Raw genomic sequence first — 22251 nt, forward strand, 5'->3', positions numbered from 1 at the left:
CTTGGTTGGCTGCTGGCTACCATGGACTCTCAGAGCAGCAGTCAAGAGTCCCAAAGTAAACTTACCATTTTCTGGCTGGTCCTTAATGTCAGCGTCACTTGGCTGGCTGGGACTTTCAGATTGACTTGAATCTGAAAAACATAAAAATACAGCCAAAAATTACAGGGTCTGTGAAGGAAAGTGGATCAGAGGTGCCAGACTTTCTCAAAAGGTTCAGCATGGAAACTAGGAATGAGAACGTTACAGAAGTGACATGAGGATCGAAAAAAGAAGAGAGAAAAGACAGGGGGTGAAAAGCAGCAGAGGCCGCAGCCCGTGCCTTCAGAGATGACTCTCGGCCTGCTGCCACCTGCAGTGGCGCTTGGCTTGCGCCAGATCATAACTTGAAACTCTTCAGAAACCATCCTCTTACAGAGACACCATTTCCAAACTGCTCTTCTCCATTATTTATACACTAGAGTCTGATAAAGACTTCATCCTTCATTACACACATCTGAAGCTTGATTCAGAACATAATAAAGTGTCAAAACATATTTTGAAGCTGGTATATAAAAGCAACCCAAACAACAGAAACAAGTTCTGTTGATATTTAGCTCTGTATTACAGCAACAGACTATGCAGACTAACACCATTAAATACTAGAATCCTAATATTCTAGTGCATTTACTTAAAATAACAGGATCACTCAAAGATATCTTTCTCCCCCACTTTATAAGTATTATTTTCCTCTTGTACTGCTGCATTTGGGAGATCCTAACAGGCCTTGTGAGCAAAAACAGGTTCTTGCATACCTTTATTGGATCCCATTTATTTTTTATTTTAAAAACACAATCATTTTCAAATGAAAAAATTTGATTCAATCAAATTAACTTCTAAATGAGATAATTTAAAATAAAGTGATATTTAATTTTAAGATGAGATAAAATTAAGTTAGATCAAAAAATTTCACAGAATTAGAAGTAGGAATACTTATGATACATTTTGGGGGGAAAGGAGAAAAAAGGCAAAATATGTCAAGGAGAGAGTTTTTTACGTAAAGCATTTTCTGAGACTTGAAACAATATATAACATTATCAAAAAACAAGCAAAACAAAGTTTCAGAAAAATCTCTGTATCTGTGGAAAGCCTGGATCTGAACTTTACCTTGACTTCACAGGGTTAGAATGGGCTGCCTGAAATTTGACCACATTTCAGCAAGAAGTTCAATGCAAGATCCAAAAGGTCATGACACTTAACTGTGATTAAACTGAAAATATTAATTCTATTTCAACAGAGTTACAGTTTTAGCATTCTCTTTCTTGGAGATACTGCAAAAGGTAGCAGCACTACTAGTGACCCTAGGTCGAGAGAAGCGCTAAGTTATTACTTTAAGAAAGGCCCCCTGCTTTTAGGCAAATGAAGATTTTAATTATTGGGAAGTACTATTTTTTAAATGTCTATTTAAAAATTTTCAGATGTTCTTAACCTGGTAACTAGAGAAAAAATTCTAGATTGATTCAAAGGTTCAAATAGCAAATGATGTGAAAATTTGAATTTTTATTTGTCTGGCAAAGTGATAGCTTTTATCATAATGTAACAATAGCCATAGTGAAGACACAAACAAAAAGCATTACAGGTCAAAAAACTTTAGACAAATTTTTCAAAATGAACCACAAAGTTAAATACAAAATCTGCACTGAAAATTGAAATACAATTTATATCGGATTACATTTGAAATTTTAACTCCATAAATTAACATTATTTTTATAGCAAATGATTTAAAAACACGGCAGGACTACCTTCTCTTTTTCTAAGGGAATATCCTGTAATTTCGACATTAAAAATTACAAATTCAACATTCTTAGAAGTAATTCAGCATGTTTTAGGAGAAAGGCATACCTTCATTATTTTTGTACTAGAAAATTTTAAACCATTAATATCCACTATTAAAATTAAAGAAAATATCTAAGTTTGTCTTAGGGAAAGTTAAAATTCTTTCTGATCATGTCCCAGAATAGATACATAAAATTTTGCCAAATAGAACATTTTCTTTGGAATAAGACTGGCAAACCTAACTTTCTATATGATAGCTTAGCCAGTATTCTTTTTCTTGATGTAATATCTTTACGATTAATCACTTTGCAAAAAGAAAAATATTTTTTATCTCAATTAATTTAAATATACCCTAGCCAATTACTTTTCTGATATTTAACTATTAATACTAAGCTAAGGTAAAAAAATAATGAGTGATTCAAACAATTGTTTTAATAATCTAAAAGTGGACTCCTTTGTCCTTTTAAATTTTCTTTTACGTTTGTCACCCTATATTTATAGAAAGGTAGCATAATTATAGAAAACATGAACAGCAACAAAAGATGGCAATAGATACGTTCAAAGAAAGTTTAAAATTCCAAGCCACAGAAAAAGAAGCAAACAAACAGCAAATGACTGAGTGGCAGGAAAACAGCTCAGAGTTGGTCTGAAAGGGGCCGCAGCACTCTTGTGAAAGCTCAGATACAAACACTAGAGAAGGCATCTAGCCAAATTGAAAACGGAATTTAATTTCTCCACTTTTATTCAAAAGCTGGGGATACTGTTCTCCACCGGAGGACTGCATACTAAAATACACCATCTTGGTAATGGATAGGGAAGGCCAAAGATCTACAAGAAAAGTTAAATGATCTAAAGACTTAGGTAATTATTTTCTACCATGGGCTGTTGAATGCCGTTTCTATTTTGAACCAACAAGGAACAAAATTACCCAGTGCTGGTGCAATTCTATGCTGAGAACGCATGGATACTTTCTCTGGTATTGCAAAAGGTCACCAGTGCTGTTAAGTATGGAGCCGACCAGATAACCAGAATTATAAATTAATTTCTACCCATACATAATTGATACAAATGAAAGATCTCTTTCTTAAGCATTTGCATTAAAACACTATCACGAAGGTTAGCAACTAATTTACTTTTCTGTTTTAAATACTTGGTAGAGACTTGTCAGAAGCCAAGGTAACTTTATGTCTTACTTTTGGGGACAATTATCACATGGTCTTTTGATTCCCACCACCTGAAATAATTAGAGGCCCCAGAAAAAAAAGAACCACCTGCATAGAATTGGGTGCCCTTCCTGTATCTGAGTCTCCCACAGCAGTGACTTTCTCTGGTTCCCTGGTTGAAAGCCAGAAAATTTGTATATTACAATGAAGAGAATATAATTTAAAATATGTTTAAATGATGGAGTTGGAAATGCTATTGTGAGGAAGTATATTAGGATTATCAGTTTTTTTTCCTTCTAGGGATTTGTTTTTTGTTTAAGGAACCTTAGACTTCAACCTAACCTAAAAGAAAAGCAATTTTTCTTCTGGTTTGTAAAAAATTTATGAGCAGAAATTTAAACCTAAAATTGACAGGGTTTTCATATAGGAGGCTGGATTGAGACCTCTTAATTGAACTGGTAGTCATCTACCTATGCATTTTTATGGCGCCTACAGCTATATTGCTGGAGTACTCAGACAAAGATATTTCACTATCAATATAATCACTAGGGAAAGGAATAAAATAAATCCTAATGCCTGCACACTAGCCTCTGCTTCCATAAGCATGTGCACTGCAGGAACAGAAACCTTGTACTGGATTTGCTACTTATGCATGGATCCAGTCCCCCTAACCTCAATTCTGCTCCCCGTCAACCTGGAACCTCAGAGAATACTCCTTTTGGTACGGTGAAGAGTGACAAAAGCATGTCAATATGGTAAAACTGGTCAGGCAAAAATATAGACATCACTTCCACGTATTTTCTGTTCTCTAGGCGTGATGCAAAGATGGAATGTTGTTAAATCTTCCTTGTGCTCGACCCAGAATTAAACTTTTCCTCTCTGATTCCTCTTTTATTGGCCATACATCTCTTACAATGTGACTTACATTATGTTGCACTAAGGTACTCTTCAATGATCTCCTATGAGAATTTGAGCTCCATAAGAAAAGAATTCCTTTCTTCCTCTAGTCTTACCCCCTAGTACCATCCAAGGGTACCTGGCCCAGCTAAGGATTTGTTAACCGCTGAACTAAAGAGATGAATTTTCACTTGTTGTTCAGCTTTCTAATGCTGAACCACTGCCAGTGACTGAAAATATACTAAATTCACACCTAAAAGCAGATAGGGACTTATGAAATGAAAAAGGAGGGTAGAAAAGGTCTTTATTTCTGCTTCATATCCCCCTTCGTGGGACCTGGCAAGGAAGAGAGAGACACATCCCTCTGGCTCGTGAGTAGGAAATCTTGCACAGCGTTTAGAAGTTGCAGACAATCACCTCCTCTGAGCCCCTGGCCGACACACCCACAAGAGGCTCCTTAGAATAGTAAGAGCTGAGAGTGGTGTCTGACACATAAAAGGCCCCCCAGAAATGTGTGCAGGCTAAAATGATGGATGGCAGAAATATTTCACACATTCAAAAAAACACAAAGATAAGAGAAAGCTGCCATATTCTGATGCCCGAAGAGGGACTCAAAATCCTAACAACTGCTGTTGCGAACAGCTGATAAAAGAAGAGCAGCCACGCAGTGGTGGGGAACCCTTCCCACCCCGAAACAAACCAATGTAATTCCTATTCAGTCAACATGATATCAACAAAAGTCTATGGACCATGAAAGTACAAATTCAGGTTCCAGGGGAAAAATAATTTCACCTAAGTTCAACCTCCCTACATGCATACTGATTTGGTTAAGGATGAAGCTTGAAAAGTCTTTGTTAGAATTTTGTGTCCAGTTTTAAATTTCCCAAATTAAAAGGTGATACGAAGAAATCAGAAGGCATCCAGAAACAAAGACGAGTTAGTCAAGTGAAAGAAAGTGAAAATGCCGCCAAAAAGAGATGAAGTTGTTCTTCATAGTGTGAAAAAGAAAAGGCAAAGTTAGGAATGAATACTTTCCTGCAAATAAATGAAGCGTCAGGAACATTCCTGAGGAAAAAGACAATAAGGAATAGGGTGATTATACTCTGAATATAATAAATACCCCCAGGATTGTAGCACTTAAAGATTTTTAAAATTTAGGTAGATTCTTTTTTTCTTACAGAGGTTTGGGAAGATGAGTAGTTTGCGAAAGAGTCAAGCCAAAGAATCCAAGATTCATTTTTCTACGTCCATGATGTTATAGAAATCTATTTCTGATTAGTAGTATAAGGCTTAGAATTACTCTATTTTGATCATTCAGTACCGTAAGATGTTTATTACAGTAAGGAAATCTAGAAAAATGGCTATAATAGTCACATTTTGCTTATTAGTCTCTCTCATAGCTGCAGTTATAAAAGAAATATTATTGTAGTACTTTATAAACTTTAGGAACATTGTCTATTTTTTCCAGTATCACCATGACCTTAAAGACTGAGGTGTGAGGAAATATTTTAAAAACCTTTGAGATGTAGAATGTCACTTCACAGGTGCACATATGTATATACAATCTGGGGCTTACGAGTAAAACTGATGAATACAATACCATCCACTACATATAACAGTATCCATCATGGTCTGGCAAAGAACAAACAGAATTTTGTAATACTATCATTAAATCTGGACCACCAAAAATCTTCAGTTATCATCAGCATTTTCAGAGAATGGACAAATCCTTTAAGCTCAGTAAACAATCAAACCAATATTTAATGGTAATTAATGTATATGACTGTGGCCTACTTAATGAAAAACAAATACACAATAACCTGGTTTTTGAACCAAATTATGAGGTGAGTCACACCATAAAAGTTTTCTTATCTTTGAAAATGGAAACACTCCATGGTTCTTTAAATGGGAAGTCTTATCTTTACTGTATTTAAAATACAAAATTTGATCTGTGTAACTTTCCCAGTAAGCTAGAATTGCGTGTGTCATGATAACCGCAGTAATCAAGGTATGCACAGCAAATCCTTCTTCACCAGAAGGGAGGTGGGGAGATGGGGCAGAAGGAAAACCCTAATTCCAAAAGGACCAGGCTAGTTTGTACACGTTGGCCCTTGAATCCTCTAATCCGAATCCGAGCGGGAAGGCTGTGTTCACGCAGCAGAGACTTGGAAGGGCTCCACCAGACCACCCCGGGGGCTGCCAGCTGCTCGGGAGATCCACCCCTTAGCCACTCCCGGGTATGGCATTTTCGGGGTCGGAACTTAAAAGCATTATATAATCTAGATGACTACCATTTTCTTTCTTAAAACTTTTTTTTTACATGCCTTTCGGAAGAAGAATTTGTGAAATATTAAATTTGCAGGAATTAGATTTTTTGGCATTAATGCTGGTATTCAAGGCCCATCTGTTTAGTCAGGGCTGTGTCTGATGATGAGACTGTTTAGGTTGAAGAGTGATTCAACTGTCTTATCACCTACTCATAAACGTGTTATTTGGCTACATGCACAGGGAGGTTGTGGAATGATACACAGTTTTAACACGTTGAGAAAAAAGTAAAATGGTCTCACCATTGTTGTGTTATGACACTGAGGGGGAATCATTTCTAAGCTTTGAAAATTACAAATTCAGTCACTCTGAAAGTAAAGACCAAATGACTCAATCTTTAAACCTTCAGTCTTCGCATGAGGCTGATTTCCAGTCATCATCGGGTTTTTCAGCAAAGTTATAAGTGAAGTCAATGGCAAGAATGTGGTGATTATAAAAGATATGTAAGCACGATACTCTGAATAAATTTATAATTTCTCGTATTTTCTTTGACAAGGGTCTCTGACTAAAATAAACTAAAACTGACATAACCACTTTGAATTTTGTTTTTCTCATAACAGGGGCTGTGTTAACATGTGATGGTGATCTGTTGATCAATTCAGAACTCACATTAGTGAGTCAACCTGGTTACCTACCCACTCATGAGTAAACAAAGACCTGCCTAAAAAGCCATGAGTATAACATTATTACATATCAGAATTGTGCTCAATTTCCCCTTTTGAGTCACTTTTTTCACAAACAAAATTAATTATAACAGTAAGTCCTTGGGGTTCTTAGAAGAAAATATACTTGAAGATGACTTATGTAGTCAATCTATACAACTGGAAGTAGAAAAACTCCCTGTATACTTTCATACTATAAAAACAAATGTGTCAAATGAAAATGATGCATAATTTAGTTATAGTCTATACACATTATTTTCATGTGTCTGGATATCTGTAAAAAATTTCATTAAAATAATAAAATGATCTCTGTTGAGGATAATCATGGCTATTTAAGTTCAGTTAGTATTCTAAGGATTAACTTTTTTTGCATTCATATTTCACTATTGAAAGAAGTATGAAAAGGTACAAAGATGGAATCCTAAAAAAATCTGAGCTATATAATTTAACTCTGGATCTCGTATTTTTTTCACCTGTAAAATGGGAACACTAATGACTATTTTGCCTAATTTAATAGAGTTGTTGTGTGGATCAAATAAAATAATGTAAGAAGACCTGATTTTGAAACTGTAAGGTCCCCCAAAAAGAAATGTACTTTTACCTCTGCAATATAAATCTTCCCATCCATATACATTTTTGTTTCTTTTAAAAAAATCAACCCCAGCCCACACATGACATGATTCTGGTAGAAAACATCAGCATCACAGCCCTGGTTTTAAAGTAAAGGTTCTTAATTCCAATATACTGGGAAAGAGATTATCTCTGATAATGGAAATTTAAATCTCAGCTTGCCGTTGTTTATTCCAGACAGACATTTGTGTGTTAAGTCTGTTTATCAGGCAACACTTTGTCTAAGCCAGGAAGTAGTCAGTCTTTGTAACAAGATGTATGCAAATGAATTTCCCATGAGTCTCCACAGCAAATTGTAGTAAGGAAAAAAAATTCCTTGTTACTTTACCAGCAAGAAGCTACCTCAAAAGTAGACTAGAGACAGAGAACTATGAGCTAGACTATGTTGATGAGTTTAAATGAATCCTAAATATGTGCTCACAGTCTGTTGCTCTTTATTCTAAGCAGACTTGGTTCCTTACATCTGTTTATCAGACAACACTCTGTCTGGCTTTGTAACCTGTGTGAAAATCAACGGTGACCATAATCCCATGAAATAACCTGTTGGAGGCAAAACTCCAAACCTCCCAACACTTTAAGGACCCCCACCAATAGACGTTCCTATGAAACCTCTGAAACTTTTAAAAAATACATCCAACTCTAACTTTTGCTCACCTTCTACCTTAACTTTTCTACACTCATTGAATTCCCTAAAGGCACGATAGCCTCAGGACAGAATGGCGAATTTTACCATACAATTTGGACTGATAAATAAAAAATTTGCTAACATGCCCTATCTAATGATCAAGACCAGGGAGGTTTTTTTTTTAATATACTTTTTTCTATCGTAATAGTAAAACGTTTATTCTTTTATTTTATTACTAAAGTATCTATCCCGGGATCCTCTTTTTTTTTTAATCCTAATATAACTGACTCTTTTAAAAAAATCTAAACATGAAGAGTTGAAAAGTGTATTTCTTTTTATTTTTCTTGTTGGTTTTCTATAGGGTTTGAAAATCTTACCAAAGGCATCAAATTGGTTGAGCTTGTCTTCCTAGACAAAATAAACACTTTAGGACTCTACTTGTTTGTATTCTCCTCAGTGGTGCTGTATGCATCAGCAGCTAAAAACAAAGAAACTTTTTAGCTGCTCAGACAAAATGCAGAAGCTTCCCAAACAAGGAGGCAAGGGAGGGGGCATGGGTTGAGGGGACGGTAGGGGTGGAGAAGTGTGCAGAAAGTCTGACAGTCCATTCAATATAGGGATGATGGCTATAATGCATCCAGGGTCCCCTTGCTAATTAAATATGCATTGGCACAGTTTTGATCGATGCAAGCCATGGATCAGATGACACACCTGCAAAATCTTGAGCCCAGAGCTCCCAGGAAAAGGGAAAATACAGTCTTGTCTCCTTATCTTTGTTTTCAAAGGCTCTCAATTTCTGTGCTTAGATATCTAATTTAATTCTCTCACCCCTCAGCAAACTGGATTAGGGAAGTCAATACTGCCTTTGTGCATCGACAGGAAAACACAGCTTTCCTTTTATTCAATTTAGCTATGACCTTTATACAAAGATAATGACAACTGTCTAAAAGTAAGGTGAAGGCCTCAAGAAGAAGACCCCCTGAGCGAAGGCTCCCATGGAATTTTGGATGACAAGGTAGTGGGGTTTACTGCGACATTTTCCTGCTTGGAAAGGAAAAAAGGAGGAAAGGGAATTAAGAATTGGTGGGGGGTGGGAAGGGAAGGGTTGGGACACAGGGAGAAAGCATGGTGGAAGAGATTTCAATCCACTGACTAAACGACCAACCTCTCACAAATCAAATCACTGGACCGTGTCATATCCATAACCAGAGAATAATGCTGTCAAAGAAGATGATGAGAAGGGCATAGTAACAATTTGCCTAAAAAATGCAGACGCCTTAATGAGAAGGCTGAAGATTCTGCAGTTGGGTAAATCAGGAAGTTTGGGTTTTCTTGTTTCTTTCTTCCTTTCCTTTCTTTTCCCCCCCTTGAGGCTTTTGAGAAAACAGGACTATCAGTGTGTTTGTGAGTCCTAACACCAGCGATAGCTAGAGATTTTTGGAGAAGCCTGGGATTCTGCAGTGCTCCAATGTTCAGACCACGACTACTAACCAAAGGGGAAAATGCTACTGGAAGAGTCTCCTGAAAAAGCACTGCTTCCTTTTAACTTCCTTGTCTTTGGGCTTACTTGTTCCATTCATTAATTCAGGCATTCATCAATGCATCTACTATGAGCCTTTCTCCCTGCGTACGTGGTGATAAAAATTTTAAAAAGCAAGGTCTCTGCTCTTAAGGATCTCTCAGTCAATCGGAATAACGATAATAAAATCAAGGTTCTGTGGCATCCCCTCTTGATTAAGTCCTGTCCTCTGGTGAAGTTAATGTACAGCAACATGTTATCGTGCACATTTGTAATGGCTTTTATTCTCTTACCATTCGCAATCAGTACTGTACCACTAAGTGTAGCCTTGTAACAGAATTTACAGTAGCCTGGATGCTAACTGTTGGTGGGAATGGATGGTTGGGATTAACTTTTCTAGTAAGATATAGAGAGGTTTAGGCAGAGTCCTTTCAAGTGAAAGATGAAGGTATATTACTGCATAGTTAGCATTGTTGGGAATGGTGTAAAATATCAAAATGGTTTTTAAAAATCAGGTTTTTTCCCCCTTAGAAAGAATTTCATAGACAATATTCCTAATCAGGCCTGGTGTACTCCCTTTAACAGAAATGGCTGTTTAACAAAGGTAGCTGTGGTACACTGAAAAAGGTAGAGGACTTGGTATTAGAAAACCTGAGTTTGGGTCCCTTCTTGGCCATTTATATTCGCTTTGTGGAACTGGGCAAGCCCCTTTACTTCTCTGAATTTCAATTTACTCATCTTCCAAATGCCTGACTTTCAAGTTTGTGAGACCTGAATGGCATGACTTAAAATGCCTTGTAAATTATAGCAGCTATAACTCTAACTGTACACTGCATACGTTTGCTAATGTATAGAAACCGGTTAAAGAATCACATTGACTACTTACTTTTATTTCGTCTCATTATTTTATTTATTTATTTATTTATTTATTTATTTATTTATTTATTTATTTTTGCGGCACGCGGGCCTCTCACCGCTGTGCCCTCTCCCGTTGCGGAGCACAGGCTCCGGACGCGCAGGCTCAGCGGCCATGGCTCACGAGCCCAGCCGCTCCGCGGCATGTGGGATCTTCCCGGACCGGGGCACGAACCTGCATCTCCCGCCTCGGCAGGCGGACTCCCAACCACTGCGCCACCAGGGAAGCCCTTGTCTCATTATTTTTACTGCACAGAGCATGGTATCTAGAACATATACGTACTAACAGATATTTGTTGAAATGGAATTGAAGAGGGTGAAAGAATTGCTCTTTCAGGGCCATGAAATACAGTAGGGCCTATCTTGAGAGATGTCAACAGATGTTTGGGGGTAAATTTTCTAGCTTTGGGGAGACTGCATGACTGGATGGTGGTATATCCCATGTGGTGAGAACAGACCTTATGGGACTCGTAGGCTTGGCTTTCTGGCCCTAGATTCAGGACCAGAATGAGGGGGGTTAGGCACCCGTAAAGGTTGTTTCCAGCCCTAGAGTTCTAATTTGAAACATCATTAGCAATCAGGTTGTTGGTCTTCTGGCTGCATTCAAGGTTGGGACCCACATTTCATCAAAAGGGACTGGGTGATATTAGCTGCTGATCATAAGTACAACTAGAAATAACATGAGTTCAATAATCATTATAAGTCAGACTATCTCTTCTTTACCTTATAAATGATGACAAATACCCTACTATGAATTGTAAATGTTTAGCTTCAGTGACTTGGCCAGTCCTGACTACAGGAGCCAATAAACAGTGTTTTCTTTTTATTTCTTAACCCATTATGTACTTCAGAACACCAGGAAACTTTTTGTTTCACGAGCTACCGTATAAGGTATCCTTGAAGAATTTAGCCTAGGTCTTAGGTCTTGGACTAGTATTGAGGACAATACTTTCTCAAAAACACTTTAGATATACCTTCTCATATATATAGTCAACCACTGACAACACAGGTTTGAATTGTGCCGGTTCACTGTATAAGCAGATTTTTTTCTATAGTAAAAGTTATATGAGGATTTTTGACTGTGTGTAGGGTTGGCGCCCATAATCCCTGTGTTGTTATAATATGTAATGTAAAATATATATATTTTTAATAATGTGTTTTCAGTTTCCACATTGACAATAACTTTTCCCTAACAACTTGGTTTCTGGACTTTTAACAAATCTGCATGAAAACAGGGAGCTATCATTTGGTCAACCAAAAACTGGTCCTCAGACTCCCACAGCATCATAACAAAGTTCAAGTGATAGCTGATTCTCTAGAAATTCACCCAAGCATTTTGCAAGTGGAAATAATCATATATGTTTTGCTTCTATGTCTTTATGATAGATAAAATGATTTAAATGTACTGAATCATTTCACTTTTAGGAGTTTCCATTTGGATTCTATCATGGCTTTCTCCCTGACATATGCAGTGCTAAGTTATTTAAAATTAATTGCAGTACAATATTTTAAAGTTTCTTCACATGGTGCTAATCTCAAGTGCTTTGGATGTTTGAACCACACTTGGAAGCCATCAAGTTCTGTGTATCTTTATACCATGGAGCAGTTAAACATGCTAAAAAGATTAGTCAGTGAACTTTAATCTATAACCAAAACTATACTAAATTATAAAATTTCAAAAATGTGTGAGTTGATACAAATGAGAAAACTGCAAACACCCTACATAAAAAGAAAAAAACGAACCTAGATAATTAAAACACATGAATTTACTTACATAGCTTTGAATCCAGAAAAGCTTTCAGAAATTCACCACAGATCATGGGGTCCTACCCACATAAACCCAGTTAGGTGCCAGTCGAGCTTATGTGCTTTCACCTTCATCTGAAGTTCATTTTATCTGTCATTTTTATTTTCATTTTAGGATGCAATGTACATTGTTTTCTGTGGTTATGTTGAAGGGGGGATAAGTATTTTCCATTTCAGTAACTCAGTATGGATGAGTAATTTGCTTAGTAATAATCCTAAAATTAAACTGTCTTCCATACAACGTCTAGTAATAGTTTACATAGGATTAGGCAAATGAACTATCTTCGGGATGTGCTTTAAAAAAAAAAGTTTCGGGCTTCCCTGGTGGCGCAGTGGTTGAGAGTCCACCTGCCGATGCAGGGGACACGGGTTCGTGCCTCGGTCCGGGAAGATCCCACATGCCGCGGAGCGGCTGGGCCCGTGAGCCATGGCCGCCCGAGTCTGCGCGTCCGGAGCCTGTGCTCCGCAACAGGAGAGGCCACAACAGTGAGAGGCCCGCATACCGCAAAAAAAAAAAAAGTTTCTTATTTGCCACCTGGATTTATTTTGATTTAAAATAAAATCATGTTTTCTGGAAAGTTTCTAATAGAGGTGCTATCTTCAACACCTGCTCCTGATCAAAAAGTCTAAGTGGGTGACTGGAACTTCATTCTGATTCACTTTTCAAGAAACATTGTCACTTTAAAAAATGACTAATAATTAGTGATTCCTAGGGGAAGAAGCTTATTTCAGTTCATCAAACATTTAGCACCTACTGTGTGCAAGGCATTGTGAGCTTTTATTCAGTTCTGATGTAGCTCATAATGTTGACTAAGAATTCCACTCATTCAACTCTGGATCGTTTATTAAAGTGTATATTACTTGTTTTTTAAGAGTAGCTATTCCCCCCCAACCCCCCAATCTCCACCAGGGGTGGTAACATGAAGTGTTTCTGAGCACACTTTCCTAAGTCTATTAGGGGAGGAGAGAGGAGGTGGAGATTTCTACAAATAGGAAATAGTTTATCTGTTTGTTCTCTATTTAACAAAAATGACAAATCTCTGGGTTCCATGGTTTTTTCAATTTTTTGGTCACGGTGGAAGCCTACAGACAAGAGGAAGCTGGTGCACCAGCGTACAGAACAAAATCGAGTAGTTCTACCTGCCAATCATACCCCATTATTACCCCAACTCACCCCTACACCCTATCCCTGCTGAGCTTCCTGAAGCAATGTTTAACCCCCTGCAGCATTCACACAGCCAAGGCCCAAACCTGGGGTTCAGAGTGATTTCAATATCACCTCTGTCTTTTCAGATTTACAATATTAAGGTAAGCAAAGAACGGGACTTCCCTGGTGGTTAAGAATCCACCTGTCAATGCAGGGGACACGGGTTCGAGTCCTGGTCCGGGAAGATCCCACATGTCGTGGAGCAGCTAAGCCCGTGCACCACAACTACTGAGCCTGTGCTCCTAGAGCCCATGCTCCGCAACAAGAGAAGCCACTACAATGAGAAGCACACACACCGCAACGAAGAGTAGCCCCTGCTCGCCACAACTAGAGAAAGTCTGCACGCAGCAACGAAGACCCAACACAGCCATGAATAATAAATAAATAAATAAATAAGAAAGATAAGCAAAGAATAAAAGGTGACTAAATCATTTTTGGTTGAAATGGCTCAGTGGCCCTTCTAAACTGTCCTATTTTATTTTTTGGTTACTAGAAAAAAAAGATTAAAAACAAATTATAAGTGGGGAAAACAAAGAAAAAGAAGAAATAGTAAAAAGAAAACAAATCGCAGTAACAAAACAAGTGGCATCTTTGAACAGGGGTCAGAAATAGCAGCTCTTCAAATGAGACAGGAAATCTTATTTGCAACAGATCTGGGGAAAGTTACAAGAAAAAAAATCAGAGTTTATTCAGGAATTAAAGGTGACATAATACCTGCATGGTGTCTCTCAATTATCAGGTTTGTATTGGGGGATGGTTGGAACAATAGCAGAGCTTAACATGGGAATGCTGTAAAAGAAGGGATGAAGGCCTCCGTTATTTCCTTTAAGTCTGGCTACCACCTCCAAAAACAGCACAGAATTTCATAATTCTTTTCCATTTAGTAAATTTGGGGCAATAATTTCTTGTTATATTTATCCAAATGATCTCCAAAAAAAAAAAAAAATCACCGGGCTGGTTTTCATTTTCCATCTTTATTCTATACTTTAGCAACTCATCTAACAATTTAATGATTTCCTTTTCTCCTCTAAATGGCTGTCCTGTAGAAAGGGGAAATTTTCTAAAGTCTTAGTCAACAGAGTCTTAAGTTTTTATCATACAAAACAGCCTCACATCACACTACTGTAGTCACATGTTCTCCCACCTGGTCTTAAAATCAGAAAGCACTTTGTTTTAATGCCGCCATGTTGGTATTGTCCTGACATGCTTAGACTTCAAAGGGGAAGACTTTGAACAAACCTATTTGGAAGGAATTTCATAAAAAACATTAGGCAAAAAGACTATTTTAAATTAACAGGAAGAGTGTAACATCTCACCGGCAGTAGATAGGGAAATGAATTATTCAAAATTGTATACAAACCCTGACGTCATCGTGAATAGAGGCAGGCTCTAAGGAACTTTACTGAGAAAAGCTGGTATTTACACAGTGATTGGAAGCAAAAAATAAAAAACCAAAATAAGAAAAGAGAAAATCTTTTTTTTCTTTTGCCACATAAAGAAAATCTGCTACACTGCTTTTCATAACCCCACCTAAACTCCCTACTGTGGCGCCCCCAAAAACACGACCTCTGGATTTCCGTAAGGAAAGTATAGCACAACATTAAGAAGTCCCAAGACTCTTCGAGAAGAAATTCATGCAGAACATCAAATGTTACTCAACATTTTCAAGGAACCATGATATGTCAAACAGACCACATGATGCAAGTACATTTAAATATAAGTTTCTATTTCTGTTTAAAAATAAAAAAGATCAGAAATCTGAATCTGGAAAAGCAAAATCTCTTGCAGGTTTAGAAAGCATATACAAAACCTGGCAAAAGAAAACACTGTTCACTGCCACCATCTGCTTTCTGGCACAGAGGAAACTTTTACTAACAGCAACATTTTCTTACATTAGAAAATCCACTAATTAGTTTTGTTGTAATAAGAAAAATAACCTTTGCGTGGAAGGCAGATTGCCAGCTCGCTTTTTTTTTGTTGGCTGCACCTTGCAGCAGGCCTGTAACATTTCCATGTGAAGTTCACCTCTGAGTTCCCCTCTCCTGGAGTACTTTATTATTCCCTGTTTGGTCTAAAGAAAGTATTCACAAATGAGAGATCAAAAGTGAGAGCAACAGAGAGGAAAAGCTTTAAGGTATTTGGGTTAATATCCAAAAAAAGAACACCAGGTTCAGAATCAGGAAATCTGGGATCCAGAATCGATTGTTAAAAGCTCCGTAAACCTGGGTCTCATTTTTCTCATCTTTAGGGCTGTTAAAGTAAATGAGCTCTAGCTTTCCCCTAAAATTCCTAAATTCTTGTAGTCTAAATCATTTTTTCCTAAGAATTGTACGTCCCAAGAAACTAGTGATTGCAAAAGAGTAAGTGGAACTTCAAGTGTCACTGATAAATCTGAAATAATTGAAAAAATGTTGACATATGCTGATTAAAATATTACAAATCTAGCAACCGAGGAAATGGAAACTCAACTGAAATTGCTTAATAATATACTCTCATCATTTAGTCAGCATATCATTCCACAGATAAAACCAACAAATATGGATCAAGCAACTACTGTGTGCTCAGCACTCTTGTGAGCCCTGGAGACAGAGCCATGAACAGGAGGCTCACAAGCTCTGGGCTCCCAACACCTAGGTTCCAGGAAGCCTGCAGGCCTGGGAGCTGCCGGGCATCCTCTGCAGAATCACCCGCCGCAAGTCCGCGCGCTGCCCTGGACAGGACGGCACCAACGGGGAGAGAAAATGTGTGTGTGCTCACCACACTGCAAGATCTGCTTGCAAGTTCCTTGAGAAAAGAAAATAAATGGGTACAAATACTTTCCGAGAAATTTTACGGAAAACAGACATCATGTCTTTAGAAGCAAAGCAAAGCAGAACACTGAAAGGGCACACAGCCCCCTGTGAAAGATGTCTCAGGCTTACATTGTTCAAACTGGCCCTCTGCCGTGACTGAACGAATTCCCTTAGTTAAAAAAAACTCACCACTTCCATTTTCTTGATTTTTTTTCTGTAGGCTCAAACTTAGCTACATTTAAAACACAAAACTGCAACGCAGGATGACCTATTGCAAACTCAAATGTTCCCCTGCCTGAGGAATGAGGGACAGACTATCGCAAAGTTGATTAACCCACTGGTATTGCACAGCCCAGCCCACACTACTATTCTCAACTGTATGGCAGCCACACGTTGATGACCAGGCCAAGTGCCCATTGGGTTTATTAACCCTCAGCTGCCATTAAAATACAGTAATTAAAACTCTAACATTTTACCCAAAGCTTCCTGTCAAATATCTGAAAAGATTTCAGTCAATTTATAGAGTTCTGTCTTTGCTTTTACCCTCTGTTTTTGTCAACACCCACTTAGGCACGGAAAGTAATTGCCTTCTTTTCCGATGCCGGTTAGTCACATTTATACAGCACAGATCCCTGTCCTGAATTTAGAAGATAATTCAGTGTAGAAGAGGATGAAGATAGGATCCTTTCCCTTCCTCCTGGCAGAATTAATCCCTCCTTCCTCTGGCTTCCTACAGCCTGGTTACTAAGAACAGGGCTCAGCTTCTATTTCATTTCTCCGTGTGTATAATCCCCACCTGCCCTACCAACAAGTTGCAAGCCCTTGAGGGCACACGTTTAAAGAAAGGCTTGCACATAGTAAAGGCTCAATAAGTGACCTTGAATAGAGGAATAGAGGGGAGAGGCTAGTCTGGGCAAGACTTTTAAGCAAGGGTTATCCCAGAGACGGTCTATAGATTTTTCTATCTCCTAGCAGAAACAAAGTACAGTTAGAAAACATGCAGGGTTTTTCAATTAAGGCTAAAATTCCTGAAATGGCTACATATAAGGGAAAGACTTCCCCCTCTCTATCAGAGATGGGCAAATGGCTTGTCTAGTGCCCACGATAACCTTATCAGATAATTTAATATTTGAAACATAAACAAACAAAAAGTTAGAATTTAAAAGGGAAGGAGATTACTCAAATCATGAGACAATTCTGACAATTATTTGCAAATATACTGGGACCAGAGTCTTTAAAAACATTTCCTATTATCTGTAGTAGGAAGAGTAAGGCTAAGCTTACAAATTTTGTTTAATGTAAATCTTTTAGGTTCCTACTATAGAAAATTCCTGCAGTATGTGATAGGCTTCTGCATTTCTGATTTCATAATTAAAGACTCCTTGATATGTATCACAGAGCAAGAACACTTTACTAAGTATGTGAAGGAGTGACATAACCATGTTTGGACTGGTGTATCAGTAAAGCTTCTCTCAGTAAGAGAAGAGTAACTACAGTTAAAAAAAAAAAGACATCGAAAGTTTCATTTAGATAATCGAAAATAAGATGTTAAAATTCCTTTTTGGTTTTCATTCTAGCATGCATTTCAGAAGACCAATATTGAAACTGTGTTGAAAATGTTAGGCTGAAGACCAATTCTGATAGGAATTATGGCCAGTTTGACACACCCTATTTATCTTTGGCTTGATGTAGACATAAGTTCAGATACTCTTAAATTCTTTTTTTAAAACCTGGCCTGAAGTTGAGAATGCGGTTTCTAAAATTAGCCAAAAGTTCTGAAAATGGCTTATTTTCTACATATTAACCTTTTATCAGGCACTATGTATTAACAGACTATATTTAGAATATCCATAAAGTGATGTGATCTTGTACAGATGATAAAACAATATAATGCAGACTTTCAAGGCAGGTGAGGACGTATGATAAAGGATGATAAACTAAGAATAAAGATTAAGGAAGTAGTATTCACATTAACACAATGAGAGAAAAAAAATTTAAAGCTTCACTTAGAAGTTAAGTAAAAAATGGAAAATTCATGACCTGGGACAGTTTTTTTTTAACCTCCACGCGCTACGCTTACATTGCTACAGAAATTGATGATTAGTTAGCTAATCTTAGGCAGCACAGACAGACAAATTTCTGTCACATTCCACGCCCAATCTATTCTTCTCTCATCTCTCTGGGAAACTGAGGTAAAATTCTGCTAAGGATATTGGATTTCTCTCTGGCTGAATAAAGGAACTGACCTTGAAAAACATAAATACAAAGAAATTAATTCTTTGCAAATTTGCTAAAATAGGTGTATTATAATTTAAAAAAATAACTGGTACTCCCTTAATTACAATACTTGAATGCAGCTCTAAAGTTGGAAGGTTTTATTTTATTTACCAAATTTATAAAAACGGAGCATCTTTTTTTCTCAAGCCTTGAGGTTCTCTTCCCAGGCTAGAATAAGATCACACACACAGTCACATGCAAGTTTACAAACAGCGACTTGTTAACCTTTCTTTCTTGACCAAAAAATAAAACGCACAAAAAAAGTGGAGCCTGGGTTCACAGAGTTCTTCTTTTCTGGTTTAAATTTAATAACACTTAGGGATTAAAAGGTATGCTCGGTATCTATAGGGCCAGCAATACTTCCTGCTGGGCTTAAACCTGGCTTTCCTGGGGGCAGAGAAGCCACAGCCCATCAGTTCATGTAGGAAGCTTGAGTCCCAAATGAAAAATCAACCTCCAAAAGATCTGGGTTACCAAAACTAAGCAACAAAGTACCATAGTTTCCATTTTTGTGTGCTATGGAAACTCCGTGACAGTAAGAAGCCTGCCATCCAACGTGAGGTGAAAAAAGAGACACCTTTTTGCTCACTCCAGCAACTGTCAGTCAGGTCCCAAGATGACTCAAGATCAAAAGCTTCCACCAGAACCAGAACCTTAGTGGGGGTCTGTTCCCACTATGGAATACCATAAAAATCTACTTTTAAAAGGATCCGAGCCTCCTGAAGTAGCACTCCTTTCATGTGACCACATTTCAAATGGTTTACTCATCACAGTAAGAACTGAAATACATATGGCATGTCTCCTTGGTCTGTTTCCTTTATTATTCGTGTGGTTTCATCTTTCTAAATTCGGACTTCTGCCCCATCCTAGAAGGTGAGGAGAATGTAATGCATAATGCAAAAGTATTTAAAGCAAATCATATGATATCTGTACTTGATAATTTTTCATGGCTTTATACCAAAGAATCACCGCATATGGAAGCTTAAACATTTTTTAAATGCTAGAACATGGAGCCTTCCTTTCAAACAATTCAAAGCAAGGGGTATATTGCTGACACAGCAACACTGTGGTCTCCGAGAGACTGTGGGAAATGTCAAATCTATGGTCCTGGGGGTGATTGGTGGATGGTTTTGTGGTGTGTATGGTGTTTTGTTTTGTTTTGTGTGTGCTTTTGCTTTTCTCTTTTGAGTCTCTGACAGAAACAGAGCTCCACAAACTTTCTGGCGACCTCCCAGGAAAACAGAAGGAAGCTGTATCCTGCACTTCCCCTGGGATCTAATGAAATATACAGCCTCTGGGCTTCTTTCAATTTGGACTTTCAGATTGCTAAGCCAGTGGAAAGGGGATCCTAGCTGTCACAAACGTCACATGCTCGGGGTCACCTGCTGCTCGGGGGTTCTCATGCCAGTTGTTGACATAATAAGCACCCCTTACACTTTAATTACAATTCACAGTGTGCAAACTATGCAATCTGCTTTAAGGCAGCCTGTCTTTTAAACCAACACTAAAATTCTATTACTAATATGGCGATGAAATGTAGCAGGGGAAGGGTGTGTCCAGATGACTAACTATATGCAGATATCTGCCATTTGAGGACGATACAGGCAACATTTGCCAAGAGATAAAATGGTGTTGCTGCCCTTAATTCTGGGACATGGGACTTTATTCTAATTCTGCTCTGAGATTCCTATGAGTGGACCACAAAAATGAAATACAATATGTTTCGCGTGTAGCATTTTTACATTTGTGTAACTACTATGTATTTTTTTTCCACATGGGGGCTTAGCTATTCTGTGTAATATCTTGCCTATCCAACAGGGCTGATCGACTGTTAAAGGACAAGGAATTTTTACTCCCCCCCCCACCATATCTTCCCCTCTAAACCTAGGGCAGTGCTAGAAACATTTAACACATGCTTCTACAGTTGTGTTGACTCTCTATGATTTGCTAGATCCTTGTATTTTGCTAACTACAGACCCATGTAAGCTATATTCTTGAAATCAAAGCCTGAAAGGTTATTTTAAAGCAGAGCCCATTTAAAATAATATGACAATGCAGGGAGCTGTTTAAAAAGTGCTAACACATAATTATAGTCTACAGTTTTCTCCAAAAACAACAGTGGAAATTAGTTATAATTATATTACAGAGAACTACTATAAACATAGGTGGGCTAACCTTTGAATGAACTGTCCCAGCGCTCTGGGAATTACAATCTCACTTTCAGTGCCACAAATGACGTAATTGATACACTTGAAATAAAACCATGCAAAGTACTTTTATACTTAAAAAGTCTGACTCAAACACCTTAGCTGAGCTACAAGTAGGCCTCACTGTAGAACACCACCAAACCACCACCAGCAACAACAAACTAGTAAAAAAAAAAAAAAAAAAAAAAACCCAGAAAACAAACTTACAAAAATAGTAAGTAGATATTTTAAAAAATAGTAATAATGCCTGCACTTGCTTTAATAAAGGATGAATCTCAATTACAAATGCCATCCAGATAGATCAAATTAGCCAAAAATTATTCCTTGCTTTTTTTGGTGCCAGGCAATACTAAATGACAGGACAGACAACAGCAACAATGAAAGACAAAGAGTTTACCTTATTTAGGTATGGTTAATCTAACACTGGAAGCAGATGCATCTTCTACCGTTCTTTCAAAAACAGCAGTTTCCTTGGTAAAACTCTCAGTCCTTTGGCTATTGGGTTTTGTCTTCAAGAAGACAGACACAGAGCTATTTTATTTTCTTCCTTATTTGAACACTTGAAGTCGTCACCTGGCTCTCTGCCACCCCTAGGTAAGCCCTTTGATGTCCAATAGTGTAACAGTCCCCATCTGTAAGCGCATCCGTCCTCCGGAGACAGGAGGGGCTCTGAGAAACAAAATTTCCCCAGGGGCCTCAGCATTAAGCCACCCCCTAGCCTCTGTCCTCACGCTCCAACTCTGGTACCAGCAATCTGTGCCATGTTCTCCAACAGGTAAACTCCACCTTAAGTGTTCAGTCAAGTACCCTGGCTCGTCTGGAACTGGAGATACTGCTGTGCTTTTCCTTACCTGCTTCCCGAGAATGAAATTCTGGCCCTGAAATCCAGGTTAGCACCTGGAACCCTGCTACCTGATGACAGACTTCTCTGATGCTAACCACCTGCCTGGATTAGTGTCACCTGTCCATGGACTCTATTTCTTGGTTCTGCCCAATTCTGGGGACTCTCACCTTCTGCCAGTTAGACCTCCACGTTGTCCACTGATCCACTAAGCTACCACCCAAAATCAGGAACTTCTTCTGGCTGGATTGATTTTTTTTTTTATGGAACTGACCGACCTCAGCATATCAACTTTCACATCATAATTTCAGGTCTTGGCCCTTTTCAAGTCTCATAGCCCAACATATGAACCGTATCTGCCAATTCCCTCTAATTTCCCTTGTTAGGAAAACAAAACAAAACAAAACACCAGAACATCTCTAAATCTCTGAAAAGTATATGAATGAGAAACAGAGTAGAGGCATTCCTATCCAATACTCTTTGGGCTAGTAGTTGGTCGGTTAGTTTAAAAAAAATGGATAATTTTTTATGAAACATATACACCTCAAGCATTTTAACTGTAAAAACATGTAC

At 38.0% G+C, this 22251-nt stretch overlaps 1 protein-coding gene across 5 annotated transcripts in view; it reads right to left on the minus strand.

Moving 5' to 3' along the window:
- The window catches only part of NFIA (nuclear factor I A), a 393406-nt gene that overhangs the window by 208175 nt on the left and 162980 nt on the right, over positions 1-22251 (minus strand). For all 5 annotated transcript variants that reach the window (XM_060139908.1, XM_060139906.1, XM_060139907.1 and 2 more), the window contains exon 3: positions 66-131. In XM_060139908.1, the coding sequence (XP_059995891.1) occupies positions 66-131 (66 nt within the window). The remainder of the gene's footprint in view (positions 1-65; positions 132-22251) is intronic.

Source organism: Lagenorhynchus albirostris, chromosome 2, assembly GCF_949774975.1.
Source record: "Lagenorhynchus albirostris chromosome 2, mLagAlb1.1, whole genome shotgun sequence".
NCBI lineage: Eukaryota > Metazoa > Chordata > Mammalia > Artiodactyla > Delphinidae > Lagenorhynchus > Lagenorhynchus albirostris.